This window comes from Symsagittifera roscoffensis, chromosome 6, assembly GCF_963678635.1.
Source record: "Symsagittifera roscoffensis chromosome 6, txSymRosc1.1, whole genome shotgun sequence".
In the NCBI taxonomy this organism is placed as follows: Eukaryota; Metazoa; Xenacoelomorpha; order Acoela; family Convolutidae; genus Symsagittifera; species Symsagittifera roscoffensis.
Genome location: NC_087067.1, coordinates 57,467,021 through 57,492,692, shown reverse-complemented (window position 1 = coordinate 57,492,692; position 25,672 = coordinate 57,467,021). Strand labels below are relative to the sequence as shown.

Sequence of the window (25,672 nt, the reverse complement as noted above, 5' to 3'; positions counted from 1 at the left end):
AGTTTGGCTCTATCAAAAACATACCAGAATTTGATCGGAAAAAAAGTCCAGCCAAATCTTCAAAGTATTCTGTAAATTTTTGCAATTGTGGATATCGAGTTTTCTAAGCCAAAAGCTTGGGCGAGTTCACAACCGTTCGATAACAATTTCGAAGTTAAGTCACTGGAATAAACGCGAGGGCGAAAATTTTTCTCATTGGCTTCTTAAACTCGTGATTCAATCTGTAGGCAGTTATTAGGCCAAGTGAACGTAATTTTTTGATAACTGCTTGTGTAAAATGAAAATAGCAACCAATATGGCAAATTTCTGGAGAAATTTCTGCTACAGCTGCTTTGAGTACACTCTCGTAATCATATAAATATTATCTGGGTTGAAAACTTGTCAATTTTTTCCATTTTTTTTTAAATATTAAGCATAACTTTGTAATGGCTGCTTGTCTTCCCAGTAAGAAGAGCTAGCTTTAGCGGAGTCTTGCAATTTCCAAAGTGACCAAAAATTGTATTAATTTGAAAGTACGGGTCTGGCGCAGTCTTGAATGTACCGTCACACAAAATATTTTCACAGGAAGCTAGCCGTTCCATAAATTTTTTCGTCGAAAATATTGTCACGCCGTTTTTCGTATCATTTGAAATCAAGAATTGTGTTATCAAAGTTTTCGCCCATTCTGGTAGATTTTGTACAGCCTGAATGCTGTGTGGAATTGCGGTCAAAAGTTATTTTCGAGCGCGTGAAAGAGATGATCGCAAACCAGGGTTGGCAGAAAAAAAACAACTGGTGTTTAAAACATGTTTTAAACATTGTTTTAAACAGGCGTTTTTTTCACGTGTTTTTTTTTGTGTTTTTTTTTCAAGTTTCAGGCCTTAATTGGGAATTTTGCGAAAGAATTGTTGGACTTGGCACTGAAATTGATTGTCCTTATTCCCAGCTCCGCGGGCCTCGAACGCGCATTTAGTACGATGGGCTTCATTCATTCTGATCTGAGGAACAAATTGGGACCAGAGAAAGTTGGGAAACTTGCTTTCTGCATGAGATTACTCAAAGATAATTGAATTATTTTTGTGCATTTTTTTTTCTCACGAGAATATAGAAAAAAAACACCTGTTGAAAAAAAAAAACAGTGTTTTAAACGTTTTTTTTGTTTTAAACGTTTTAAACGTTTTTTTTCTAAAAAAAAACACTTTTTTGCCAACCCTGTCGCAAACTATTGAAAGGAATTGTTATCTCGTGATTGTATTTTTCGATTGTTTTTTCGTGCGCCGTTTTTATTGTTTGCGCAGAATTTTTTTCCGTTTTTTTACTATTTGTTCTTTGAAATGCGTTTCTTTTAGTTGCTGATCGGCTGGCTCATGGGAATGATTCAGATAAGGTGGCGAAATAATCCGGAGTCAAATCTGATTTTAAGGTTACACGGGTTTTGCAAGTTTTTTCGGAACAAATCAAGTAAATATTTTTTAAATTGATTTGTTTTTTCGGAAAAGAAAGCCGTCTATTACTAAATTTTGACGGTTGGGATGTGAGCTAGGTTGAAATTAAAAATTAAATTTAGCTATACTGGAAATATTATTATTGGAAATTAAGGTATTCTCGGAAATATTGCTCATTATTTTTGGAATATTGTTTGAGCGTTACCGATATCAATTCGTTAATTAGTTGATCTGATTTTTCATTTCGGTATCTTATCTGTTTTAATTTCTTTTCTTTGATCCAATTTACTTGCATCACTTTACATATATCTTAACAAATAAAATTAGAAAAAAACATGCGTTAAAAAGTAGTGGCACATTTGTTGTTAGTATTCAATGAGAATAATTGTATCAACCAATCAAACCTCTTAAATTCATTCGCAGTTTTTGTTTTGTGGCTACTGATCTGCGAAAATTGAAGGATTTTTTATTGTCCAATCAAATTTTTTGACGAATTGCTTTATTTAGTATAGTTGAAACCGGAGATACGCAGCGGATCAAGTTAGGTGAATGAATTCCCATAAGTCAATAATAATAATTCCCATAATAAAAAATCAGTCGCATAAGTCCCAAAATTAGAAGTCGAGAGAAATTTGAGTTTATGACATTCTAATTCGTATAATTCAAATTAGGCCGTGAATTTTTGCTGTTTCTTTCGTCAAGTTAATTTTTGACGTTGTTTTATGCCTGCCTCAGACAATTTTTCTATTTTTGTTTTTCTGTTCTTTGTTTGATGAAAACCGAAGTCGATTATACTCAATTTAGTATTACTATCAAATATGCCTAAGATCTAGGATTTCTTTCAGATCCTTTCTTCACACTGCGAATAAAAAACGAAACCATTTGATTTCGTTTTTTATTCGCAGTTTTGAATTCAATTTTATGTTATTATGGTCGAAAACGTGTTGTACTTGCACAGCAACCGGCTATCTTTGTTTTCTTTTAAACAGTTTGGAAAACTTATTGTGACCATAATATTCTGTGCTTTTTTCCCAGCAACCGGCTGTCCTTGTTTGGTTGTTATGCCGACCATTTGAAAAATGGGGTTGAGCCTTTGTATTCGGCTGTTTTAGTGTGTTCTGAGTTTAGATATGGGGGTCTATCTCATAGAGTAATTTCGGATAGGGTACACCGTCTGCTCGTCACGCTATCTTATTTTCGGCCGGATAGATTCGTGCAACTTCTTAGTCTAATACCGATCCTAATCTTACTCTTATAACTAGTAGTCTCAGGGTGTTTAACTAGTCTCTGCTAGGCTCAATAGATCTAGAGTTTACTGGTATCGTTGCGGTTGCTGAAGTACTCGGGAGAGGCAACTATTTTCTGAGTTAAATTCAAATCTCTCTGGTGCTGAAATTACAAGTAATTTCAGCACTTACAAATAAGTGGGTAGTTAATTAGATGGATTGTGATTGGTTAATATTAAATACTTTACAGTGGTAAAATATCTAATTTATAAATAATAAAATGTAGTTTAGATTAGGTTCCAGTTCTTTTTTTGATTTTAACGCAAAATCAGTTCCGGAAATATTCCTGAGAATGGTTTGAGTAATATATCATTGTAAAGTTCTTTGAGTTCCGATGAGTTCTTTTAGTAACTAGGTTTGAAGTTTTTGTTTTTTCTTAACTCGAGCGAATGATGCGAGCGACGAGCAGGCTTACAAAAGCTTAAATATGCGTTATTTAGGCCGCGATAATACTTAGTTTTACTTGAGTAACGTTTTTTGGTCATTTTTTCCCGAAGACTGTTGTTCAATTTGCATATTTTACTGTGACTGACGAATGTTCGTAATTTCCAGTTTTGCGTTTAGATTATTTTAGCACATTTTAGCATGGTTTGATCAACCAAATTAAATCAAAAGTACTTCAGGGCAAGTTTTGGGTCAGAATGCTGCGATTGTTTTCAATAATCAAGGAACGTGTCTTCTTTGGTTTTTTTTCTAACGTTAATCCAATTTGATGAAAGAGTTTAAGTTTTTAGGTATTTTTTGCATCATTCAAATCAGGACTATTAAATCAGCACCTCACCATCAAAATGCATGAACTTGAAAAACAAATAGGTAGAGTTTAAGAACTCACTTTTCACCTTAGGGCAACTTATTTAATTTTTCAGGTGCGTTTTGTGAGCAAGACGTAGACGAATGCTCGTTAGAAATAGGCGAACCTATGTGCACTAATGGAGCGACGTGTCTGAATATTGAAAATGGATTCGAATGCCACTGCATGACGGGTTTGTTAATTTCACATTAGATTGCTCGATACGAAAGTAACGGAATATTTGTGCTCGGGGTGGGTTTTTTTCTTCAGACGAATTTCGACTTTTTAACTAGCCATTTTTTACAGAATTTTTTACATCATTCAAAAGATATTGTCGTTGTGAGCTCAGATTTGAAAAGATATTTCACCTGTGATCATTTTTCGTAAAGTTATAGGGGTTCAAATATTGCCATTTTGGCCAATTTGGGACAATTAACGCGCGATATATTTAAGAGTTAATCCGTCTTAGAAATCGTTCCAAATTGATTTAACGAAGCTTATTTGCCATAATTGATTTGTTACAAGTAGTGAAATCTATCCTTTTGTACTGTATATGGCGTGTGGGGGGATGATTTTAATAAAAAAAATTCAAATAAAAAAAAATTTCATTTCATTTTATTACCTTTAATTTCTTAATGTTATTACTGCTCCATAAAACCTTAAAAAGCAGTCTGAACATTCAGGGCTTCGCTTTGATACGAGCAGTTTTGTTTTCGATTTACTTTTCATTAGAAGTTGTCCATTTAATGTTACTTTTTGGAGTTGAGCGACTATTTAAAATTTCGGAAACCGATGGATTCAAAGATATTGATGGGAATTTCGAAAGTAAAACCCAGGAAGAAATGTAATCGGAGCGTTCTGTTCAGCGCAATTTGTGCAGAACAGATTGTTCCGATCACACTTTTTGCTGCGCGATAGCTTAAAATTCCTGCCAATTTTATTTAGTCCACCCTTTCTGAAATCAACTTCCAGTTGAGTTTTTGTTGTGATTTGTAGGCTATAACGGGAGTGTGTGTCAGATAGACATTGATGACTGCTCTCCCGACCCATGCAAATCGGGGGGAGATTGTGTCGACGAGGGTCCCATGAAGTACAGCTGCACCTGTCCAAAGAATGAAACCACCGGACTGGATCTGTTCATTGGTAAGCACCGAGCTCTATTGCTGATGTTTATTTAGTAGAATTAGTTGTTGTTTATTTCTGTTGACGAATTTGAACCAGTTCATTAACCAAGAACTGCTCATTGTGACATCAGAAGAAATTCTCTTTTTTTTTTTCATTTCAACGCGTAATTTTGAGTTTCAGCTTTTTAAGGTGATCTATTTGTTCTTTGAATCTAGAAACTCATTTTTTTAAGGAAAAGTATTTCATTGCGTTTTTGTTTTTTTTTTTACTTCATTGACTCTTTTCCAGCATATTGAAATTTTAACAGGTCACAACTGTGATCTCCCGAACCCCTGTGTGAACCCGGAAACGCACGAGCCAGTGTGTGAACATAAGGGAATGTGCTTTCACACCAATGACTTCACCTCCTTTCGATGCGAATGCATGAACACTGGATATAAAGGAGAAAGGTGTGAACAAGACGTGAACGAATGTGAAGAATACTTGTTTGCAAAAAGTGAGTTTGATGCTTATTAGGGGTGGCGTCCCTCATGCTTGAAGGACCGAATGCTTGAAATTAATTTTAGCTTGCTTTCAGCCAATCAAAATTGAGTATTCAAAATCTCCAAAATAAATCACAAAAATCTCAAAGTAAGAAAATAAATCCAGACCATTAGTGTTATTATTGACCGATTAGATAATAAGTAGATAAGTTTTTAAGACTGAAAAATTCTTATTATTTTGAACTCATTAATCTTGATGATTATCTGAATAGTAATGCGGTTGTAACCCGCAATTTGTAACATTTTCGATTATTTTCCACTGATGTACAGTGCTGATTTAAATTATCCGGACGAAACGAACAAAACTTGAATTTTCAAACGCGTTTTTCTCAAATTGGGTTAAGATTAGACAAAAAGGGAAGAGGACAAAAGTTGCTTAGAATTTCACCAGAATTAATATGGTGCCATTTTTTCTCCGAAATTCTCAACAAAAAGTTTACCCCAAAAATGGGTCATTTTGGCTTTTTTCAAAAAATCAAGAATTACGCAGAAACTACTTTGTTAATTGATGAGAAAATTATATCACAGGAAGCCTCTTACGCAGCTCAACAAAGTATAAGAAGGGTTAAATCTCCAAAAACCAGTATAAGAGAAAAAATTATCACTTGATAGTCAATAAATTTGATTTTTACTATGTAAAACCCAGAAGTTCTGTTTAAAAATAAATTTTAAACAATTTGCGCAAATTTTTGGAGATTTAACCCTTCTTATACTTTGTTGAGCTGCGTAAGAGGCTTCCTGTGATATAATTTTCTCATCAATTAACAAAGTAGTTTCGGCGTAATTCTTGATTAATTGAAAAAAGCCAAAATGACCCATTTTTGGGGTAAACTTTTTGTTGAGAATTTCGGAGAAAAAATGGCACCATATTAATTTTGGTGAAATTCTAAGCAACTTTTGTCCTCTTCACTTTTTGTCTAATCTTAACCCAATTTGAGAAAAACGCGTTTGAAAATTCAAGTTTTGTTCGTTTTGTCCGGATAATTTAAATCAGCACTGTAATACATTTTCTGTTAATATTGACTTCGATTTTGTGAGAAAGGCATTCAGCCAATAGAAACGCTTAGCGATTTTGATTGGTTGAATTTTTTCAAGCATTCGGTCCTTCAAGCATGAGAACCCTCCCCCTTATTAGGTAAAATGGTGCATATAATCATTTTTAATGCGTGTATTTTGTGATCAGAATTGACATCAAATTGCTGAGATCATTGCTTAATGTAAATCATTGTAAAAGTAAACCAGAGCAAAAAATGTGCAAGGGTTAGAAAACAAGCAAGTGTACATAAGTCCTAAGTGCCCTTTGGAATCCATTAGTTTAATAGTTTTCAAATTCAAAATATGTACTGACAAAAGTTAAAAAATTGTTTTGTTTTGTTGGCATTGTCTGTCACCGTAAAATTTAATGTGAGCTTCATGAATTGCTTTTCACCTGCTTATTTTATAGCTCTGTTAAAATTCAATGGAAAAAAATGTTCTAATTTCTTATAATCAATCAGGCCATATGAGACTAAATAAAAAACCAAATCACGTAAGTGTATAATTTACTGTCAGGGGCTACAATATGTTCAGTTGTCAATCATCATCTTAGTGTCAATCATTCGAGTTGCTATTATTAGTTCCCAGACTTTATCAAGTGTGAGACTGGTACCTGCCTGTCAATCAACTAAAGCTGTCTAGCTGTTAAGTGTTGACCTCTAAGTTCTCTCTCTTATTTATGCGAACTAGAATTCAGTCAAGTCAATTAACTATTTAACAGCCATCTTTTTACAAACCCTTGTTATGGCGCAGCCAGCAGACGGTGGGGGGAAAAACCCCCTTGGAATTGTGGCTTTCTGGCCTCCAAATCAGGCGGAACCACAACTTTTATGGGAACACTGGAAACAACGATTCCATTGGGCGATGGTGGCGAAACATGGAATATTCTCGTCAGAATACTACTTTGCATCGACATTAACCGAAGCACAGATTACAGATCTGGGGGACGTTGGGGGAAAACCACGGGCAGAAGGTGAACGTACACTAATATCGAATCTGTATTTATCCCTGGGACATGAGGGACAGAGAGCATTGCATAACCAGCATCCACATTTAGATATGGAAACAATACGATACCCACGTTTTTTGGATACCTGTGTAGCTCTCTTTCAGAAAGAGCGGAACGAGACGTACGAGATGTACCAAATGTTGTCGAGGAAACAAAAGGAGGGTGAGAGTCTAGAATCGTTCTATGCAGAACTTAGCGGAATGGCGGCAAGATGCAACTTGGGCACCCAGGAGCGGAAAATAGTGAGAGACATTTTTATTTTCAACATGAGGAACAGGGACGCGCAGAACGAGCTGTGTAGGGAAACCAAAACCCCGGAAGAAGCATTGCGAATCGCAATGTCATACGAAAGAGGAGACAAATACGCAAGGAGCTACAAGGGGGCCGTATCCGGTTCCACGGGAATGGCGCATCCATCGCCAGGGGGTTCTCTACAGATTAAAACGGAACCAGTCAGCAATATTCGCGGATCCAGGGGACGAGGAATGCCAAGGGGACGGGGTCAGTATCCAAATCGTGGAGGAGGTCGAACACAAGATCGAGTGCAAGAGCGCAGATGTTACAACTGCGATCAACCGAATTTCACCCCAGAACACCGACAACGATGCCCAGCGAGAGCCGTCACATGCAACTTCTGCAAGAAGATTGGGCACTTTGAGAGGACTTGCCGAGGAAAACGACAATCCAGGGGGGAACAACCGGTTGGATTGATCCAAGGGGATGAGTTTCTCGACGAGGAAGATACACCCTCGGATGACGTGGAGCCCCAAGCTGCGGCAAGTTCAGTTGGTTTCGTCAAACGAGAACATCACAGCTGGTCGTCAGAAAGTTCGGACGATTACATGGTTATGGCAATTCGACGGAAGAAGGAAACGATGTTGAAAGTTGCCGGGCCCAAACTCAAAGTATTCATTAATGGGCACCCGATGAACATTTGGATCGATAGTGGATCGCCGATATCCATTCTAACACTAGAAGATTTGAGAAGAACAGTGGGAAGAGCGGGAATCAACTTGAAGCAGGATAACACTGATGATGACGAATTTCGAGATTACAGTAACAATCGGATCAAGATGTTGGGCAGAATGGAACTCGAGTTAGCATCAAACGGCTGGAAGACGACAGCAGAAGTCCGAGTCATTGGGGGACCAGACCATCCATCGTGGGACGTGACTTGATGGGTAAACTTGGACTACAGTTGATGCAAGCAGATCCAAGGGGGGAGGTCATGAACATCCAGGGGGCGGAGGACATTTCATGCAAGGAGGGACACGATGAACCAGAGGAGGAGCAGATGGATCAGTGGCAGTCATACTTCAGTAAGCTATTCCCAAAACTTTTTACTAGAGTTGGAAAAATTAGGAACTACAAAGTTCAAGCGGAATTTTTCAAAAATCTTGTACCAGTGCAGCAGAAGGGACGGAGAGTGCCGGTAACGCTCCAAGAAAAAGTGGACAAAGAAATTGATAAGCTATTAACTCAGGGACATATAGAAAAATTGAAAGAGTGTTCGGATCGATATTTTGTTTCTCCGATCGTCATCACCGTGAAAAAAGACTGGTCCGTAAAATTAGCGTTGGAATCACGAGAACTTAATAAACAAGTGCATAAAAACAAATATCAGATGCCAAATATAGAAGAACTTGTAGATACAATAGGACAACTTATATCCGAGAAAAAACAAGGTGAGGTGTACTTTACTACGATGGACCTAACGTACGCGTATGGGCAACTACCGCTTAGTGAAGAGACAAGCGTACACTGTAATTTTTCGTTGGTGGGCGGACGGTCGACAGGAACGTACCGTTTCCGAACAGGGTTTTACGGGCTAACATCAATGCCGGCAGAGTTCCAGCGAGTAATGGACTCAATCTTGAACGAATTCCCACAAGCGAACGCGTTCATTGATGACATTCTGGTTACAACCAAGGGAACGGAAGTAGAACATATCTCCTTGGTTGAAAAAATCCTCCGGAAACTAAACCACGAAAATATATCCTTGAAGTTACCTAAATGCGAGTTTGCGAAACGCGAATGCGAGTGGCTTGGCCATCGTATAACCGAAACGGGGGTCACGCCTCTTAAACGAAAAACATCGCCGATAGACGCACTAAAAGCTCCTAAAACAGTAACGCAACTGAAGTCATTTATGGGCTCAATCCACAGCTTGCATAAGTATTTACCGGCGATAGCGGAGATGTCAGCTCCACTAAGGCCACTTCTCAGCAAGAAAAACGAGTATAACTGGACCGCGGAATGTGAAAATGCTTTCCAAAATATTAAAGTGGGGGTAGCGAACATCGTTGAATTAAAACACTTTGATATTCATAAGGACATTAGAGTTGTTTGCGATGCAAGTCACAACGGCCTTGGAGCGGTGTTAGAGCAATTGGGTACAGAAGGGTGGCGCCCTATATCTTTTGCATCACGATTCCTAAACGCAGCCGAGAAAAAATATTCCACCAACGAGCTGGAAATGCTGGCGGTGGTATGGGGGGCCGAGTATTTCAGAAATTACATCCTAGGAAGATCATTTACAGTCATTACCGATCATAAGGCTTTAATTTCATTACTTAACGGAAATAACAAGAAAAACAAAACACTTTTTTCAAGACTAACACGTTGGCTGGACAGACTGATTCCTTTTGACTTTGTAATAGAACACAAACCGGGCGCCAAGATAGGATTGGCAGATTATTTGTCAAGGCATCCTAGCGAACCCCCTAAACCGATAAGTCAATACGATAATTTGTTCACCGTGGCAAAAATCGCTTCGATCAGAAAATCCCTTGGTTTTTCAAAGGAATTAAAACCCCTTGGTAAACGAAATTACCAAAATACTGAAGAAACTGGTTCTAAACAGTCTAAACGATTTTCATCCAATCACAAGCGAGAACGACTAACATGCATACAACCAGCGACGGTTGAGGGCGAAAAGTCATGCGTGAAGACAGCGACCAATAGGAAACGATCGATTTGCATATTGCGTAAATCAAAGAAATCCAAGGGACATTCAGTGTGCTCTATATATTGTTCCCTTGGAAGACGGTTAAATTTGCCTAATTCAAAACACTCAAACAAAATGGATAGCGACTCTAATTGTTCTTTCCCAGTATTTGAAATTGAAAATGTTGAAAATGTTACAATCGATTCTCAAACTAACAATCCGAATATACTACAACCTCAGATCAACTCTCCACTTAGACTAGACGAAAACTTATTGAGTAGCGATGAAATAACTGTCATTAACCCTGAAATTATTGCAATTACTAAAAACACACGGGATTCAAAAGTTAATACAGTACTTTCAATACCTTCGAAATTTCCAGGCGAGCTTTTTCCTACTGTTAATCCGAATCAGCAAATTATGTCCATCATTCCCCGTGATTGCAAGGTTATTAAAAAGTCTCAATCGTTACCAGAACTTTTTAATTTAGAATTTGTTGCCTCGAACATACCAGCGGATGTAAACTTGTTACGAGTGAAAGAAGCATTGGAGAAGAAGACCAACTTGAAAGAAGAACTCCTGAAGATTGGGAAATACTGGGCTCAATATGCTAACGATCTGTCGTTACGGGACGATTGTGTGTGGTTGGACGGACGATTGGTCATTCCTTTACCCTTACAAGTCCCAGTCGAATCACGGATACACTATTACCATCATGGTAAAAGAAACATGTTCGAAGCAGCGCGGGACGTCTGGTACCCTTATATGTACCGAAGTTTGGCAGCAAAGGCCACGTACTGTCAGCAATGCACGGAAGCGGGTAAGAACCTGAAACCGTTATTACCCAAGGGAGACATGGGGAAGGTCCCAGAACCAAGGGAACCCAATGAATGTTTACAATTGGATTTTTGGGGGCCGATAAATTATTTGAATGAAACTAAGAAATACGTTTTGGTTGCTACGGACCGATTCTCAAGGTGGCCGTCAGCAATGGTTACTACTACTAATACGTCAGATAAGGTCTTAAAGTTCCTTGTTAAGTACATATCGCATCATGGAGTGCCTCGGAAGATCCACGTTGATCAGGGATCATGTTTTACCTCTAATAAGTTTAAAAGCTTCTGTAACGAGGAAGGCATCGAGCTAATGTACTCCCCAGTAAATGACCATCGAGGCACGGGGTCCGTTGAATGGACGATAGGAAGTTTGAAAAACTTTGTCTTAACATATGCGACAGAAAAAGAACATAAATCTCTAGAATCTATGGTCGATAAAGCACTAGGCGCTCTACGATTCTCCAAAAATGCAACTACTAAATTAACGCCTTTTGAAGCTCACCACGGCAGGGAGGCCAATACTGTTTTACGAAATCTAACGAAAAAACCAAGTTTGAAGAATTTGAATTGGAACAACGTCCTAAAACAAAAATGTTTGTGTTTAGACGAAAATGATCCTGAGTTGAGCAAAGTTGCATTCCCTCAGCATTCAAATTGGGAGGAGAGGTCGGATCTAACATACGCTCCAACCTTGCGAAGGGCCCCTATCACGCTGGATAGTGACCAACAAATGGACGCATGTCCAAGGGGGGAATCGGAAGTTGCCCCACACATCCAAGGGAGTGGAGACACTGGACTTAACACCCAGGGGAGTGGGAAAGGACGAAATCTATACCAGCGTACTACCAGCAAGACCCTAAATCGGTATAAATTACTAAAGTCAAATGTAATCTCTGAATCCGAACATACTTTTAAACTTAAAAACGGATCCGTTCTTAGGAAAAGTGCAGTGGCATCAAAACCGAAACATGACCTTCCCAAGAAACGGAAGCCTGCCACGCTCAAGGATATGCTAGCGAGCGCAAAAAGAGGGGCAGTAGTGAGCCCGAAATCAAAACGAGCTAAGACCACGCAGACAGTCCAATTAGCCACCTTCGAGTCCGACAGTTCGGATACGGAAGACAATCTGCCAATAAACATTCCGGTACGACTACCGGTAGAATCGCTAGCGAGGCGCGAGGCAATTGCAGCGGGACAAGGCCCAAGCGGCAGTACGACAGGAGTGGGAGGAGGAACGGGAGCTAAAGCTAAAACCAGAGTGACAAGAGCTAAGCGAGGAAAAGGGGGCCAAAGTAAACAATTGAAGGAAAGCCAGGAACGTCCAGCGTTAGCGGCGCGGGAGTGTCTTGTAAATAGCAGTCAGGAGGAAGAAGGGGAATCAGGAAGCCAAAGTGAAAGCTCGGGAACCAGGAGGAGTACTAGAAGGAGAAAGCCAGTAGACAAAATGGGAGGAGTGATGATCGAAACCATCCAGGGGGCGGAACAACCAGGAACACAACCAGGGGGAGAAGGGAAATGAACTTATTTCACATTATTCGAAAACTCGTTGACCCAGGGAGAGGGATGGCCATTAAGCCTAAAACTCAAATTGTTAAAACTGATAGTTGTTTGTTATATGATAGTTGAGGCGGCAGGTTGAAGATGTGGTGAGTATACTTAAATTTAAATTACTATGTATTTAAATTTTACATCCATACGGAAATGTCAGGGGCTACAATATGTTCAGTTGTCAATCATCATCTTAGTGTCAATCATTCGAGTTGCTATTATTAGTTCCCAGACTTTATCAAGTGTGAGACTGGTACCTGCCTGTCAATCAACTAAAGCTGTCTAGCTGTTAAGTGTTGACCTCTAAGTTCTCTCTCTTATTTATGCGAACTAGAATTCAGTCAAGTCAATTAACTATTTAACAGCCATCTTTTTACAAACCCTTACTCTATACTCAGAAATTCGGCCGGCAAGAGGTTTATAATGGTGTAAATGGTGTGAATTTCTAAATTTGAGTTAAAATGTTTTCAAAAGCGGTGACACGCAATGCTTATTCCCAGTCCCCAATAACTCTTCATCCCACCCCCTCCCCACACCTATGGCACTTAGTAACGAATCTTTCCCCTCCCCTATAAAGAAAAATTAAACGGTTAAGTATATGAGATTTTGAACTTAATAACGAATCTCCCCCTTTTGCAAAAGGGGAAAATAGTTTAGTTAAAGAGATCCGGGGACCCTCAGCTGTTTCTAAGAGCTTGTGCTCAGTATGTACGTTGTTCAATTGGTTAAGTGACGGTTTTTCAAGCATTCGAGCATTAGGTTTAAAGCAAAGGGTTACATGTCAGTATTTAGACAGCCGCGTATTCAGACTGGTCAGTGGGGAGGGTTCTCATGCTTGAAGGACCGAATGCTTGAAAAATTTCAACCAATCAAAATCGCTAAGCGTTTCTATTGGCTAAATGCCTTTCTCACAATATCGAAGTCATTATTAACAGAAAATGTATTAAATCAGTGGAAAATAATCAAAAATATTACAAATTGCGGGTTACAACCGCATTACTATTCAGATAATCATCAAGATTAATGAGTTCAAAATCATAAGCGTTTTCAGTCTTGAAACTCATCTGCTTATTATCTAATCGGTCAATAATAACACTAATGGCCTGGATTTATTTTCTGACTTTGAGATTTTCGCGATTTTTTTTTAGATTTTGAATACTCAACTCTGATTGGCTGAAAGTAAGCTAAAATTAATTTCAAGCATTTGGTCCTTCAAGCATGAGGGACGCCACCCTGGTCAGTATTTAGACAAATACTGTTTCAACCAATCAGAATCGAGACAAAGAAGAAATTAATAAATAATTATTATTTATTTCAGATTATTTATGTTTTTTCTCGATTCTGATTGGTTCATACAATATTTGTCTAAATACTGGCTGCACTCCAAAGCAAAGATTTGAAAGCTCCATAAAAGAGCAGTAATGATAACCCATTTTGTGGCGCGAACAGAATTTTACCAGCCTGTGTTGCGTGACTCATTCTACGACCAGTTTGACCTTGAGTCACCCGACAACACTCACAAGTGGTTAAACATGACCTTCAACTGGATGGCCTTATGTCTGAATTTCGAGTTCGACGACGGAGACTACGACACGTACTCGGTATACGTAGCGTGTCGACAGGCCATAGAAACAAATAGAACTATTAACCGTAAGGATGACGTGTACTGTATCGGTAATCGAAGAGTGAAGGCTTTTGATTTGAGTTGATTTTTTATTACTTGAAACTACTGGCTTACTACTGACCGCAGAACTGTTCCAATGGATAATATTGAGCTAAATGGATCAATAATTGACTGTTTAACTGTTTGATTTTTGTAAAGATCCCCAACCCTACCATCACCATTGTTAATTTTTTTTTTTTGGGGGGGGGGGAGGATTTGTTTTTTAAACAAATTTGTCGGCGTGTCAAAATAGGGTCTTCATAGTGTTCTGGGAGCTTTCCAAAAATCAATTTGGCCGACCTGAATGAAAAGTCGACAAAAATTTTGAAAATCCGCCCAGCCCCTCGAGAGAAATTTCTACATCATCCTACATCCACCCCTGCCCCGTTGTGATACTTAGTAACAAAAATCCACAGCTATAATGAACTTAATCAATTTTTATAGATGCTGGATCTTGTTCACTACCCCCTAACCCTATTTAGAATTTCAGAAATTCTATTTTGATAGCACTTTCAGAGAATATTTTATTATATTTCTCAATATATGCATCCAGGGGCAGATCTAGTATTTTCTCAAAGGGGCGGATTTTTGAATAAAAATTCAAAAATTTGACTTGTTTTTAGGTCGAATCAGCTAATCTAAAAAAATTAACAATTTCAGTTCGGCAGATGATATATGTCTGCTATATTCAAATTGGGACCATTTGAGTTATTTAATAATTAATGAATTTCAGTTACATTTGTATTGAGTTCTTAATTCAGTTTCAGTTTTTTCTTTATTTATTTCAAGTGTTCGTCTGAATTGATTTGAACTAATTTGTTTTCAAACTTGTAATTAATTACTAGCATGTGAACTGATTTTAGAGTGCATTGAAGAAGGAAACAAATGTGTGAACACTGAAGGGTCATGGGAGTGCATTTGTACTGGAATCTATGCGGGAAGATACTGTCACACGTTTTGGGATATTTGCAAAGTTGTTCCCTGTGAAAATGATGGACAATGCTGGAATAAAAGGGATCTGGAAAATTCTGGAGACTCCAGAGACACAATGGAATTTGGAAAATGTGTTTGCAAACCAGGTAAATTGCATGCCTAGAAAATATATACATTTTTTTGTTCCGACCTTCGAAGAAAGTGACGGAATATTGGTGCTCGGGTGGTTTTTTTCTCCTGACAAATTTCCTTTTTAGCTAGCAAATTTGACGGATTTTTTTTTTTCATATCATTTGATAGGTACTGTTATGCTAAGCTCACATTTAAGAAGATATCTACTGTGATTAGTTGTCTTAAAGTTACATGGTTTAAAAATTGCCAATTTGCACAATTAACGCACGATATTTTTCGTGCTAATAAGGCGTACGCAGCGATTAAATCCGTCCCAGAAATTGTTCCAAATTAAATTGAGGCAATTAGATTGAGGCGATTAAATAAATGCTATTTCGTCTATTTAAGACTTTGCTATATGCGAAATATATCAATTTTTTACGTGGCGTGTGGGGCGGGGGATAATTTTCAAAAATGAATTTTTAGTTTTTTTTCGGAAATTTCATTCAGTTTTGTAGGCCAACACTTAGTCCATAGAACTAAAAGTCTTGTTAAGTAATATGAAACGAAGACACATATTTAGGTCGTGCAAGTTTTCGGGAACACTCATTTATTGTCACGATTTGCCTTTTGGTTAAATTTTAAATTCTTTTTCAAGAGTCACTGAACGTAGCATAGTGAAGACAGTTATATTGGTTGTTTGATTTCTTTTCTTTTTTCAAGAAAAAACATCTGAAAATTTGTTTGCGCTCAAATTTGATTTTTGGCGGCTTGACTTTTGATTTCTTTTTTTTTTCCAGTATAGTTCATTTCTTCCGTTAACAGGAATGCAAACTCCACTATTGAACAGCAAAATTCATGAAACACGTGAATCGACTTCTAGTTTCGAAAGTGGATTTTATTTTTCTGATTTCCCGGCGAAAAAAATTAATTTTTGATTCAGTTTTCTCAATTCTAATTAATTTTTATCAAAAAATTTCCTTATATATTCATCTTGAAATTCAAAGAGCATTAAGGCCATACTTTTTTTTACTTAAAAATTTGAAAATTTATTTTTTTCCAGAAATTTTTTTCTTTCCTTGCGTTCATCGACTTTTTTCAATTTTGTTTTGGCTATTTACTCTTTTCCAACGTTTTTCGGCTATGCTTTAATTTTATCAAATCGGGTTGCAATTTTCAAAAGGTGTTGATAATATTGCGGTGGATGTGTAATTTATGACCGGCTGGACTATCTCAACATTTTTGAAGTTGTTAATTGTTATGGCAAAAGAAATGTGCATTCAAAATTTTTTGCTACCTGTTATGTAATACAAAAATGTTTACAAAAATAAGTTACACCAAAACAGATTGAGTGAAAAATCGTTTCGAATTCCCTATAAAATCTAAATCCTTCATTCACAAGTTTCCAATTTTTGTAATGACCTAATTATACAAACTCAGACGAAAACATGGCCTGAGTTGCAAATTCAGTTGCTTAAAAATTGTACACAGAATTGATTACGGTATCTGATAAATGCTTTTCAATTCTAATTTCTGATTCCAAAATTGGTGTATAATTGGTTAATGTCGAAAAAGAGGATCTGGATATTTTTTCATCACTTTTTTTGAGAGAGTGGATGAGATCTCATTGTTCCAACCACCAATGTCTTAAACCTTTTTCCTTGCAAAATGAGGTTGCTTAAATGTTCATAACTCGTGATGATTTTTTTTGTCTGTTTTTTTTCAGGAGTTTTTTAAAAGTTTGTTCATGCTCAAATTTGGTTTTTCTCGGTTTGATTTGTGATTTGTTCATTTCTTTGTTAGAAGAAAGGTAAACTCCAGTATCGAACAGCAAGAGTGTAAAGGACACAAAAAACGCGATCGACGTCTAGTTTCAAAAGTTGATTTAGTTTTCAGATTTCCCTGCGGAAGAAAATTTTACCTTTTGATTGAGCTTCCTCAAATTAGGTTGATTTTATTATAATTTTGTCAATCAGAAATTGTTCTTGATGTGCAAAGAGCTTTAAGTCCAGATATATTTTGTGAAGCTCGAAAGTCAAAGTGTTTTCAAAGAAAAACACTATAGTTTAGTATTTCAGTAACTTACATAATAAATGAAAGTCGGAATGCGCTATGGACGCAATGTTTTAGCGTTGTCGAATGCTACGTTTAAAAAATATCTTAGGTCTAACGTTTAAAAGAAAGCCAAGAATGTTCTGGAACTTTCAATTTTTCTTAAGTTTGGCATATTCTACAATGTTTTTTGACAAGTCTTTAGACAAGATGAACTTAATTCATTTTCAAGGATCGACAGTGCCTGTCCATTTTTTCCAAAATTTTGTCTTTACAGATTGATTTAATTCTGAAACGAACCAACTAAAAATAGCATCCTCCTTGCTAGAAAAAACTGACTGTTTGCAAACTGATTTGTGCTATGAAAAGTTTCATAGCTTGCTTCGCAAAACATTAAGTTTTTCGCCAATAAATTTGCTCTGTGAAAACTTGAGATGATTCAATGTTTCATTGCCTCAATAGCTTCCTTAGAAAAACTGAAACTTCTCGGCAGTCGAATTTCTCTATTTCGACGTTGACATATTTGAAAAATTTCCACTTTTTTCCGAGCTCGCAATTCATGCGTTGAAACTTTGAAATATGTCAAGTTGTTTCCACTTGAAAAATTTCCACTTTTTTCCGAGCTCGCAATTCATGCGTTGAAACTTTGAAATATGTCAAGTCGTTTCCACTTGAAAAATGTCCACGTTTTTCTGAGCACGCAACTCATGCGTTGAAACTTTGAAATATGTCAAGTTGAAACTTTGAAATATGTCAAACTTTGAATTATGTCAAGTTGAATCAACTTGACATATTTCAAAGTTTCAACGCATGAATTGCGTGCTCAGAAAAACGTGGAAATTTTTCAAGTTATCTCATAGACCGAATCATTTGCAAAAAACTTAAGTTTTTAAGCAAGCTTTTCGCAAATTTATCTGACCTTTGATATAACTTAAAATTTTTTAACGTTTCTGAGCTTTAAAAGCTTGTTTAGAAAAACTTCTACTTTTCGCGAACCGATTCAGTCTATGAATTCACTTGAAGTAATTCAAAGTTTCATTGCTTTAAAGCTCTCGTAGAAAAACTTTAGAAAATTTTTGTGAACGATTTGGTCCACGGATTGAAATATTTCAAAGTTTCATAACTTGAACAGCTTGCTTCAAAAAAATTAAAGCTTTCCGCGAATTGATTCGGTTTATGAAATAACTTGAAATAATTGGAAATTTCATAACTTTAAAAGCTTGATTAGAAAAACTTCACTTTTTTGCGAATTGATTCGCTCTATGAAACAACTTGAAATAATTCAATTTGTCATTGCTTGAATAGCCTCCATAGAAAAACCTTAAGTTTCACCATCCGATTAGCTTCATGAAACATGTTGAAATTTTTCGAAGTTTCGTAGCTTGCTTAGAAAAACTTCAATTTTTTGGCAACCGATTCGTTCAATGAAACTTCAAGTTTTTTGAACCGTTTTACGATATGCCTCAATTTGAAATTGTTTGAAGTTTCTTTACTGGGATAGCTGGCTTGATTAGAACACAACTAATTTCTAGCGAGCCAATTGATTATTGGATGCAGGTTTGCTAGTTTATTCCATTTCCTTGCCTTCATTGATACTGGTCAACCTGCCTGGATCATTATTCCCATTGGTTTTAGCTTTCTCAGAAGAACTTAGTTGAGGATTCAGTACAGCATCAAAAAAAATTAATGCTGCCTGGTATTTGTTACTAAAGCTTCAGTGAAACTTTTGGAATATTTGGTGTAGTCATAAACTTATTCGACTGAGAAGAGGAAGGCGATAAACTTGATCTTCAGTGTATGAATTTGATTTTTCAAGTCATAATTTTGATTCTTATTTCAATTTCGTATTTTCTTACATGTAAATACCGACAAAAAGCCTTAATGCAAGAAAATACGAAAATAAGCATCAGAAATATGACTTGAAAAATCAAAAAGCCTTAAAATCCGTTTGCGAAGTGCAGCTTTCCGTGTTTTATTTTTCAACTTAGATAAATAAGGGAGAATTTTGTGCAACTGTTAGACCAATTGAAGATTCTTGTTTTCCATATTTTTCATTGTTGGTCAAAATTAATTGTCTCTTAGGCTTCAACGGAAGCTACTGCGAGGAAGACAAGCGATGTAGCAGCAACACGTTGTGCAAAAGAGGCGAGGACTGCATTGAAGACCCAATCACCCATTTCGGAAAATGCGTCTGCCCACAAGGTTCAAATTTGGACGTTCTAATACTGGGGTGCAAAGTTTCGATAACTAATGAAAACAAAGATTCGCTTGAAAAAAATTGGGTTTTTCACAATTATAAGCACTTAGCCTTCTAATAAGATTTATTGACACTCGGGTATTTCTTCTACGCTTACTGGTAAATGAACGCAGCTTAAAGTTGACGTAACTGCCATTTCAGTTTTTCCAATTGTTATTTTTTTTGCGTTTCAGGAAAACGGTGCGGTGAGATTGAGGAGTATCATGACTACCGAAGCTGCGATAACAGTAAGTTTTGCTATTTTGAGTTCAAAAAACATAGCTGCACATGTCGAAAGTTTTATTTTACTTGCGAGAGCCGGTGACTTGTAACCGGGAATTAGACTTTTCTACCGAAAGAACTTATCTTAAAAACCAGCTTAGTGCGCAAATTTTGCGTCTCTTGAAGGAAAAATATATTTTTGTTCCGGCTTTCGATACGAAAGTAACGGAATAATTGTGTTCGGGGTGGTTTTTTTTTCTTCAGACAAATTTCGACTTTTTAACTGGCCATTTTTGACAGAATTTTTTGTATCATTCGAAAGGTATTGTTGTCTTGAGCTCAAATTTGAAAAGATTTTTCACCTGTGATCATTTTTCGTAAAGGTATGGGGGTTTAAAGAATGGCATTTTGAAGCTTTGAATGTTCCGACTGACGTTTAAGGTTTATGGAGCAGTAATAAAATTCAAAAATTAAATGTAAGAAAACAAAATGAAATTTGAAAAAAAAACTTTTGAGTGATGAAAAAATTTTTTTGTCAAAAATGGCTAGTTAAAAAGTCGAATATTGTCTGAAGAAAAAAACCCACCCCGAGCACAATTATTCCGTTACTTTCGGTACGAAAGTCGGAACAAGGAAACAGCTCAAGTTCAGAAATTTTCTAATACAATTTGTTTCGCCAGATTTTTGAAATGCATAATTTATACTCAGTTCGGCTTTATAGTTTCCAATTTATTGCGCGAATAAGTAGTGTGACTTAAGTTCATATTGTTGTCATTTTTGCTGAATAGCATTGCGATTTATTAGCATCTATAGCTGTTTTATTGGAATTTTTCATGGGCCTGTGGTGCAGATGCGAGGACAAAGGACTCCAAATTTCCTGGTCTTGGGTTTAAATCTGCCACAGCAAAAGTTTCAAGGTTTATTCGTACCTTGTCTTTTCTTATTTCATTTTTACAGCTATCCCGGGGGTTGACCTCAATAGACCAAATATGCTAATCATACAATTCCATAAATTAAGTCTATGAAAAAATACTAGTCATACAAATTTCATACATTTTGCTTAAATGGTGTCATTGAATTTTCGATCAACTTTTCTCTTGTTTTGGCATAAAATTCGTGCTAAAAAACATTTTGTCAAAAAAAAATGCTAATCATACAATTTCCATATATGGAAAATGTATGACTAGCATTTTTTTTGAGGGCGACGACAAAAGTATTTTTGGAATTGCCCCCAAAACTTTTTTGTATTTTTTTTTCAACCGCAAATTGATTTTCGTACTCCAACAAACTTTTTCGAAAAAAAAATTTTGCATGCAAAGTTTAATTTTTTGTGTGTATAACGTAGTCTTGGATATATAAATATTGGATTTTTTTTCCTTTTCTGTTCATAACTTTTTTAAAAACGCTCAAAATTCCTCTTTCTTTTGTATGAAACGTTTTTGTATGCCTTGATCAATGTCTGGTAATATAAATTTCAAATTATGGAAATAATATTCTTTGAAAATTTTTGCCTACATTTAAAAGTTCGTTACTTTCGTTATATCATTTGTGTGAGACAATTAAAACTTTTCAGGCCGTTTCCAATGCATTTTTATGCGAGACGGCCAAACCTTTGGTTACTACGTTTGAGTAACTAAGGTTAATGTCATTTGTGTGCGGTTACGAACACAACCAAAAAATTTTGCGAAGTTAAAATATAAAAAATCAATATTTTTGTTTTATGGGAAATTGCTTGTCATACAATTTCCATATATGAAAAAATACTAATCATAGACCTTTCATGCAATGTTTTGTACCTATATAATTGCATGGAAATTGTATGATAAGCATTTTTCCATATATGAAAATTGTATGACTAGCATTTTTAGTCAACCCGGGTCATTTTTGCCGTTTTCGCGCTTTCGTTTGCGAAGCGCTGCTTCGGATCTGTGTAAAAGGAAGGCAAACTTCACTATCGATCAGCAAGAGTGCAAAAGCCCCGAAAAACGTGATCGACCTTTTAACTTCAAAAGTGGATATTAATTTTCAGACAATCTCGTTTTCTCAAATGGAGTTAATTTTAATTATCAAAAGGTTTCAATCAATTATTGTTCTTGAAATTCAAAGTGCTTTAAGTTCACAGGTTTGTTTTTGAAACTCGAAACTCAGTGTTTTCTGTTTCCTTGCGTTCCTTGACTCTTTTCCAACTGTCTGTTGGCTATGTTTCTATTTATATATGTTCAATATGTGTTTCAGGTGTTGGTGGCTGGTGCGGATAATACTACCTCTGCCATGTTAGTTTTGAAGAACAGGGAACCCGAAGTGAGGAGACAGACCCTACTCAGTCTGGTACGGGGGGGATACGACATACGGGGGGATAAGGGCAGTTGGAAGATTCAGGGTTTCGCTCTGATACGAGCAGTCTTGTTGTTTTTTTTGTTTACAAAGGGTAAAACTTATGAATTTCGAAGTTTGAACTTTTTCATAACGGCATTTTTTTTTTGCTTTCGGCTCAAATGTTAATCCCGCTTTCTGTGGCTTAGTTACCGCCCGATAAATGTTTTTGAAGATCAAATGAAATTTTTTTAGACTTTATTTTTAGACGTTTTTTCCTCAATTAAAACATTATTCCAGACTGAAATTTCTGTAGTTGGGTTTTTCCATTTTTTGATAGCTTGAAATGCTAAGCTTGTGTGGTATCGCAAGTGGCAGGAAGCTCCGCTCGTCTCTGTGTTTGCAATCTGTTCAAATATAGCATCGCATGCTGTAGATCAGAATAAGGGTAAAAATCACTAAGTTGAAAAGTATTTTGAAATCTACATAAAGTTTCATTTACGTTTGTCTCGACTGACAGTCGAGACAAACGTATGAAATTCTTCATTATTATCATTTTTTTGGCTGATTTCTGCCCTTCTGATTGCCAGCTAGCAATGCTATGCTTACGTTGTATCGAAATTGTTGCGAAGTTTTGCATCACCTCTGAGTGGATCTTCGCAACACTGAAGCTGCAATAAAAAGGAAATTGACGCTTTTGTCTGAATTTTAGTAAATTGAACTGGTTCCACTTAAATAAAATCTAGTTTTAACTACAGTCATGAGACAGAAATTACAACTTTTAATTTTCTTGTGAAAGAAAAAACAGTTTTTCCCCACGTTTCTGACATAATAGATGAAAATGTTTTCTAAATATAGCCGAATAAAAAGCCGTAAAAAGTTTTTAAGGTGTTTTTTGGGCATTTAACTGGAGAGCATCAGAGAGGTGTTCTAAGTTCCGAAAAATCCCCGTAAACAGCAAAAGCATTTTCAAATTTTGGGCTTAACTTTATAGTTGGAAAGCTAACGATCTTAGCCAGGCACTAATATAGATTTCGCTTCAGAAGGAACGAACTAAAAATTTTAAGCTATCTGGTAGAAATTGACTGAAAATGCAGCTATTTATTAATTAAATTGCCAAAATTTAAATAAGTTGTTATTTCGTAGTTGAGTAGTTTTTTAGATTACATTTTTCGTGAATTGAAACTTTTATGAGGGCCTTGCTCAATGCCTTAGATTGCCAATGAATACTTCAAGTCCGAAGTGTTTACGTGCTTCTGCTATTTTTGGGATTAAGAACACCTCTCTGACGCCCTCTATTTAATCGGCCAAACGACTCCTTGAAATCCTTTACGTTTTTTTTATCCGGCTATATTCTAAAAAAACAATTTCATCCATCTTATGTAAACGTGAATCTATAAGTTGTAGAAAAAATGGCAGAAAGGTTAAAAAGTCCGTTCATTTCATCACTTGAAAACTGCTAGTCCTGAGGCTGTAGTTATTTTTCATATTACTTATTGTTAAGACGCAACTTGATCTTGTTCGAGCTCTATGCTACTATTGAATAATTCTTTAAAAAAAGTAATTTTTGCTGTTGGACTTATCAGAGACGCTTTTTCTAATACAATTTTCGTTGATCAAAATAACAGTTTTTTAAGAGAATTGTGCAGATTCGCCAAATTTTACTTCAATCGGTTATAAGTATCAATCTAAACCTCGCCCCGATACGTAGTCTTTAAATGACGCAGTTTTTTAAATACTAGCTTTTTAGACCCTTGTAAAAACGGCGCCGAGTGTCTTAATGGCGTGGATGAGTACTTCTGCGTTTGTCTGCCTGGCTTCCAAGGACACGACTGCTCGGACGAAATAAACGAGTGTGAACAAATTCACGAAATAAAAGCAGAGAATGGATCCAGAATCGAGACGTCAAATCCTTGTGTCAACGGAGGTCAATGTATCGATCGACTTAACAGCTACGAGTGTAAATGCGAGTTTGGTTACGAAGGGAAGAATTGCGATAAACTATTGGATCCCTGCAACACAACTTGGGAGCAGTCAAACTTCAGCTTCTCGTATTGCGCAAAACAAACTACTCAAAAATGTAAATCGGAACTGCAAAACGGAGAGTTTGTGGTTGAGTGTCTTTGTAAACCGGGTTTCTACGGCAGTAGATGCCAGTATGCCGTGAACCCCTGTTTGAGTAAACAAATTGTTTACGGAGAGTCTGATATTATTCTAGAAAATGGTGTACTAGATGTTACAAGGAGAGAAATCGATCCTTATGTACTGTATATGGCGTGTGGGTGGATGATTTTTCATAAAAATTTTCCAGTTTTTCATTTTGTTTTATTACATTTAACTTTTTATTGTTATTACCGCTCCATAAACCCTAAAGGGCAGTTGGAAGATTCAGGGTTTCGCTCTGATACGAGCAGTCTTGTGGTTTTTTTGTTTACAAAGGGTAAAACTTATGAATTTCGAAGTTTGAACTTTTTCATAACGGCATTTTTTTTTTGCTTTCGGCTCAAATGTTAATCCCGCTTTCTGTGGCTTAGTTACCGCCCGATAAATGTTTTTGAAGATCAAATGAAATTTTTTTTAGACTTTATTTTTAGACGTTTTTTCCTCAATTAAAACATTATTCCAGACTGAAATTTCTGTAGTTGGGTTTTTCCATTTTTTGATAGCTTGAAATGCTAAGCTTGTGTGGTATCGCAAGTGGCAGGAAGCTCCGCTCGTCTCTGTGTTTGCAATCTGTTCAAATATAGCATCGCATGCTGTAGATCAGAATAAGGGTAAAAATCACTAAGTTGAAAAGTATATTGAAATCTACATAAAATTTCATATACGTTTGTCTCGACTGACAGTTGAGACAAACGTATGAAATTCTTCATTATTATCATTTTTTTGGCTAATTTCTGCCCTTCTGATTGCCAGCTAGCAATGCTATGCTTACGTTGTATCGAAATTGTTGCGAAGTTTTGCATCACCTCTGAGTGGATCTTCGCAACACTGAAGCTGCAATAAAAAAAGAAAATTGACGCTTTTGTCTGAATTTTAGTAAATTGCACTGGTTCCACTTAAATAAAATCTAGTTTTAACTACAGTCATGAGACAGAAATTACAACTTTTAATTTTCTTGTGAAAGAAAAAACAGTTTTTCCCCACGTTTCTGACATAATAGATGAAAATGTTTTCTAAATATAGCCGAATAAAAAGCCGTAAAAAGTTTTTAAGGTGTTTTTTGGGCATTTAACTGGAGAGCATCAGAGAGGTGTTCTAAGTTCCGAAAAATCCCCGTAAACAGCAAAAGCATTTTCAAATTTTGGGCTTAACTTTATAGTTGGAAAGCTAAGGATCTAAGCCAGGCACTAATATAGATTTCGCTTCAGAAGGAACGAACTAAAAATTTTAAGCTATCTGGTAGAAATTGACTGAAAATGCAGCTATTTATTAATTAAAATGCCAAAATTTAAATAAGTTGTTATTTCGTAGTTGAGTAGTTTTTTAGATTACATTTTTTGTGAATTGAAACTTTTATGAGGGCCTTGCTCAATGCCTTAGATTGCCAATGAATACTTCAAGTCCGAAGTGTGTAAGTGCTTCTGCTGTTTTTGGGAT

The 25,672-nt window shown here is 36.4% G+C and overlaps 1 protein-coding gene across 1 annotated transcript in view; it reads left to right on the top strand.

Annotated features, from left to right (window-relative positions):
* LOC134848844 (neurogenic locus notch homolog protein 1-like) overlaps window positions 1-25,672 on the top strand; it is an 85,455-nt gene that overhangs the window by 38,010 nt on the left and 21,773 nt on the right. The window contains exons 6-12 of the mRNA XM_063866357.1: window positions 3,577-3,693; window positions 4,497-4,643; window positions 4,933-5,121; window positions 15,069-15,284; window positions 19,384-19,503; window positions 19,732-19,785; window positions 23,823-24,251. Of these exons, the coding sequence (XP_063722427.1) occupies window positions 3,577-3,693; window positions 4,497-4,643; window positions 4,933-5,121; window positions 15,069-15,284; window positions 19,384-19,503; window positions 19,732-19,785; window positions 23,823-24,251 (1,272 nt within the window). The remainder of the gene's footprint in view (window positions 1-3,576; window positions 3,694-4,496; window positions 4,644-4,932; window positions 5,122-15,068; window positions 15,285-19,383; window positions 19,504-19,731; window positions 19,786-23,822; window positions 24,252-25,672) is intronic.